The 5,723-nt window shown below is 36.8% G+C and overlaps 1 protein-coding gene across 1 annotated transcript; it reads left to right on the forward strand.

Annotated features, from left to right (window-relative positions):
• The first annotated feature begins 597 nt into the window (after window positions 1-597).
• On the forward strand, window positions 598-2,311 carry LOC144632220 (histamine H2 receptor-like). Its single transcript, XM_078490817.1, has one exon. It carries the CDS (start codon window positions 892-894, stop codon window positions 2,062-2,064), a length of 1,173 nt encoding a protein of 390 aa, XP_078346943.1. The 5' UTR covers window positions 598-891; the 3' UTR covers window positions 2,065-2,311.
• The last annotated feature ends 3,412 nt before the right edge of the window (window positions 2,312-5,723 follow it).

Consider the following 5,723-nt stretch of genomic DNA (forward strand, 5'->3'; position numbering starts at 1 on the left):
CAAAATTTTTTATTTGTTAAAACTATATTAAAAATGAAATATTAAAGATGTCAAATCAAACATTATATGTCAGAAAATGACTGACCCGGCGGTGGTACAATTAAATCAAGCACTTTCGCCAAGAATTGTTTGCGTTATACCTCACATAAAGATTTTCACTTAATAACAAGAGCTAGTAGCAAACAAAGAATTGACCCCTTGCGTAATACAGTTAATTGTAGATAATAACAGCCCAGGAGTCTTAAAGCACATAAAAGTGGCTTATGTTTGCAATAAGACTCGCTGTTGAAAATTTACATGTGACAATTTCTTTGCCCATACTGAGTTAATTGCGTCCGGTCGTGGGAGGGAATAGGACGAGATAAAAGAAAAAGCTCTGTCAAAAACTACCGCCAAAGTCCGGTTTTACTCTCAGTTAACGTCAGATCATTCTTCATCGCCTTGAAATATTACTTTTGCCCTGGAGGGACACGCTTTTACGCGATAACAGTTCACATGTTACATGTTTTGCAACCAAAATATCGTATTTAGATGTTACATTTAGCGGTTTAACTCTGCTGAGAAGCGGGTTTCCGGTAGAAGCAGTACTTTTCAATCCATGTTGTTGATTAGTTTCGCTTCTTTGGAATTCACCTGTTTTCAGGTTCAGAGAAAGAAAACGAAAGTGGTCGTTTCACATAAAAGTGGAAGATTTACCGAGCAAAGGGAACAAAAGAAGCGATACAACACTTTTTCTCCGATCCTTTGACGAAGCAACTCCTAAGCTACAAGTTGTTTTATAGCGGCATAACTCGCCACAACCTTGCCGATTCAATTCCGTATTGATACAAAAGGTGACGGAAAAGAACTCTAAAACACTCAGGCTTGACTTCTGTACAATATATCGAGAGCATGAGTTTCAACAACAACACTATTACCGCAGCAAATTTCAATGCCGGCGGCTCAAGCTCGCTACACAGTTTCTACCTTGTCTCAGCAAGTGTCCTAATATTAATCATCATTGTCACCATCATTGGAAACATTTTGGTGTGCGTGGCTATCCTTGTAAACGGCCAACTTCGTTCATCTCCCACAATGTTATTTATTTTTTCCTTGGCGGTCAGCGACTTGTTGACAGCGTCTCTTTCGATGCCTTTTGATGTAGATCAACAACTTTCAGACTCCGAATGGACCCACAGCGAGGGCCTTTGTCAGGCATGGACGACTGCGTACCTCATCACTGTGCCCTCGTCTATTTGGAACCTCCTGGTGGTGAGCGTGGATCGGTATAAGAGCCTAAAGGACCCCTTGAGTCGCTACAGACAAAGTCCCTTTATGACGCGCAAACGAGCGGCCCTTGTCATAGTGCTCCTGTGGGCCTATTCAGTGTCTTTCGCCTTGATACCAGTTATAGGATGGAAATTCCGGCCGTCGAGCGTGGAAAACAACAGATGCTATTTCAACATAACAACGGATTACTCCATACTCAGCTCGTTCGTTAACTTTATTTTTCCACTGCTGGTAATGTGCTTTCTGTATTTCAAGATATTCATGATAGCGCGAAACATCAACAGCAGGAAATTCTCTCAGCGAAACGGAAGAACCTCCGAACTGATGCCTTCCGAAGCTAATTCTTCAGAAGACGTTGAAAAAATCACACGGCGCGCCAAGAGATCGCAGAAAAGATACCAACGAAACATGAAAGCTGCCAAAAACATTTTGATCATCGTTTGTGCGTTCTTTTTCTGCTGGATGCCGCACACGCTTTTAAGTCTGGTCGCCATTTTTCACGGGGTGGAGCTATCGAATAAAATTCCGACAGAATTGTTCTCAGCGTTCCTGCTCTTGGGCTATCTTAATTCAGCTCTCAACCCGCCATTGTACACCTTCCACAACAAGCGATTTAAAGAGACATACGTGAAAATGTTCGGGCTCAAGCGACAGAAAACGCCGCCAAATCGATACTCGAACATAACCGCTTTGAGCAACATTGACGGCTCAAATCACTCCGGTTCAACAACAAGACAGACGAACAGTTATCTTCATGTTGAAGAACCTGTCGATATCGAAGAAAATAATGTGTAGATAAAAAGAAAATAATGGCTTTGACCCCCAGGCTTGTCAAAGACCAAAAGCTTTTATTTTTCTGGGCCGGCTGTCATCGCATAAATGCATCACTACGAAGATCACACTTTGAATAAATCATTTTAGCAATTTTCATTGTAATGTAACTCTCGCTTTCCGAAATAAATACTTTTTTCGTACGTAACACTGCAGACAAATTAGTATTTCGCTGTTAAAAAATTCTTTTTAGGTCCACAGAAAACAGACTAAGGACATTTATGCGTTTTTTTCTAGTCGCTAGCCGCCATTCCGACTGAAAGTTTTCACCAAAACGAATTTTCTCTTGATAGATAGATACTTTATAGATACTTTATCAACGTGAAATAAGCTTAGCTTTACGGCTAGTTTACAGTTATTCCATGAATTAAAACTCTTGAAATCTATATAAATCGTTTTGACAAAATTGTTATTTTTCAGTTCGTGATACAAATCAATCCTGATGGAAATCAGTAGGGACAGACGAACCTACTTCATTTTATTTATACAAAAGTGAAAAACAATCGGTCACACAATTCTCCGATTGAGCGTGTGTCGACAGATACGATTTTTTCTAACTCGCAGTTGCTCCCAGTTTATTTATATTTTCATTCTCTTTGTATTTAAGTCAACAATATTTGTAGAAATCACTTTTTGAACGATATTGCCGAATCAATTCTCAAATCCAAAGACTCTGCAATGAAAACAAAAAACTAGCTTGGCCTGTAATTAAGATTTCTATTGATAATTCCTGATAACAGAATTTAGATGCGAAATATAGTAGTTTTTATAACTTCCCTTTCCTCCCTGATTTCTTAACTTTTAAATCTTTTGCCGTCAGGTTTTTATTAAGACGAAATCTGTAGTTGAACGTTTTTCTCTTTTATTCTCTTTAATGGGAGCTTGTTTACATTTCGATTAAAACTCGCCGGTCTTGTATAGCCGTGGGTCTTTCCGGGCTGGGCGGTTCCATTAATGTGTTCAATAAGTGTTCTTGGAGTGCAAAATAGTTTTTTTTAAAAAACAGACGTTTCGGGGAAACCCCCTTCATCAGTGTAAATGTGATGTCTTAAAAGGAACGCTCCTTTTAAGACATCACATTTACACTGATGAAGGGTTTCCCCGAAACGTCTGTTTTTTAAAAAAACTATTTTGCACTCCAAGAACACTTATTGAACACTTATTGTAACAATTGAGTGCTACGCAGCAAAACTCTTTTTATGGTTCCATTAATGTTACGGTTGTAAAAATAAGTTCGTTCAATGAATATGATAACAAAAGCGGGCTACTTTTTTGCAGTTATACCGGCCCCTCAGGCTACCATTAGACAAAAGGCCAAAACAACAAACACTCAAATATCAATGCTAAAATATTGTACTTAAATCCATGTACCTTAATTAGAAGAACTTGGTAGTTTAAAAAACATTACGCGATTTCTGTGCGTGAAGAAAACATACAAAGGTGTATCATGCCTGATAAGATTTATGTTTTAGTATTGGTTACGTTTAAAAGTAATATATTATATCTATTCGAGATTGTAAGATCGAATATTTTCATTAAACTTATCTAATGTCTTAAGCTGATAACACTTTCCTTTTTCAGCATTTGTAATTATAACGAAGTCGAGCTTGTAATGTATATATTTAGCGGATACTCTCTGCAATTTAACGGAATTGAAAGCAGTTTAGATCCCGAAATAAGTTGCACTCTAAGCATATAAGGGGGCACTGGCCCATTGTTTGAGGTTAAAATAAAAGGTAGTTTCCTCTTTAGGTTATTTTAATATGGACATATTAGGCAATAGACGGCAAGATTGTGGCTCAAACGTTTCTTAGCTAACAATTTTTCTTATATAAAAAACATTGGTTGATAAAGTTCCCGTCATTAATCAACACTTTGTCAGCGTCGTTCGCTGATTTTTTGTTTTATTAGACCTTTTTTATGTTTTTTTTTTTTAACTGAGATTGGTTTAACTAGTTGATTAACAAAGCGCTAGAAATTAAAGCGCAAAGCATCTGGGGTCACATTTTTGAGAGGAGTTGCTGTAACATAACTATTTACTATAGCTTTCCGTTAAATGTGTACTCAGTTTAATTTATCTTTATTAAAAAATATAGTAAGAAAATATAATAAGAAATATAGAAATAATAAGTGCAAGGCATATGGGACTCATTTTTGCGAGGAGTTGCTGTAACATAACTATTTACTATAACTTTATGTTAAATGAGTATTCAGTCTATTTTATCTTTATTAAAAAAATATAGTAAGAAACATAATAAGAAATATAGTACACAAAATTTATTAATTCAACGTTGTATCGAACTCTGCTTTTAAATTCATTATTCTGTATGTTAAACTGATTAGATCACTATTGATCCAACGTATACCGGTAGGATTATCGTCGATGGTTGCTTGCTTGAACATTTATTATAAATCTTTATTATTTATGTAGCTATATAGTATATGGCGCATTGAATGGGAAAAAATCTGCCCAAGTATAAAGCGCGCACATACAAGTTTGTAGGAAAGTTTTTTTGTTCAATAATCCACATTTTGCAGAATGAAGGCATATTTCTCGACGAAGTGAGAGCTGCTATTAACAAAGCGAAGAATTAAAAAAAAAGCTAGTTGTAGTCTGTTAAGTTATAAGATACGAGACCCGTAGATTGAAATAGTTATCAACATTTTCTCTTCCCTTTTTTTGTGCTCTCGTTACTTCCTTAAGGCCGTCCCCTTTTTTAAATCTGTTTACCGTCGTCCAACCGACCCAAATTTTGGGGTTTTCCAAAAAAAAAAAACTGTTTTTTTTTTTTTAGTTTTTCTTTTTTTTCTTTAGTTTTCTTAGTTTTTTAGTTCTCCTGGCGGGGGCAACTGCCCCCTCGCCCCCCCCCCCCCCCCCGCTAGGTACGGGCCTGGCTATTCCAGCGATTGCTGCGTAGATGTTCGCAGATCGCAAAGAGTTTTGGTGGTTCATCTGCTTTCGCTTTCCTCGGCTGAGTTTAACCACTACATCGCTCTTTTCTTTCTCCATTGCCGCCATGTTGATTTTGTGACCAACTTTGGTTGTTTCCAGGCTCTCAGTTCAGCTTGCTCTTGATTTTTTTTTTAAATTTTTTTTTTATCCGACTGACCTACCGACCCAAAATTAGGAAACGCATTTGACGGTAAACGAAGAAAAAAGGGGACGGCCTTACAAAAAACAACAAAAAAACAAAAACAAAACAAAAAACAAAACAAAAAACAACAACAACAAGAAAACAAACAAACAAACAAACAAACAGACAAAAAACAAAAAAAGACTTTTTTTAACTTTTTTTAAAATGTGCACTTATGTTGTAAAACTTGACGGTTATTTCAGAATACTTTAAGATGAGCCTGCGGCAAGCGCTCGTGTTTTAAGCTCAAATTCCCGTCGTGGTTTATCAATGTATCGCTGTTTTTTTGTTTTTTTTTTTCATTTGTTTAATAAAGCAAAATCGGTCTATATTTAACAAATAAGGAACTCAAACCTGTTTGTTAAAGGTTACTGTACTTTCATTAAACAGGACGGACGGGAATTTGAGAACACGAGAAAAAAATTGAAATTTGTATAATTTTATCACCTTTGCAACAGCTCGGTCATCAAGTGTCGCGCGAAGGCTGGC

Source organism: Oculina patagonica, chromosome 1 (assembly GCF_052425735.1).
Source record: "Oculina patagonica isolate OP01 chromosome 1, crgOcupat, whole genome shotgun sequence".
NCBI classification, from domain to species: domain Eukaryota; kingdom Metazoa; phylum Cnidaria; class Anthozoa; order Scleractinia; family Oculinidae; genus Oculina; species Oculina patagonica.

Bases quoted from the DNA above. Each gene is read 5' to 3' on its own strand.
- LOC144632220 (XM_078490817.1), top strand. From the start codon at position 892: ATGAGTTTCAACAACAACACTATTACCGCAGCAAATTTCAATGCCGGC.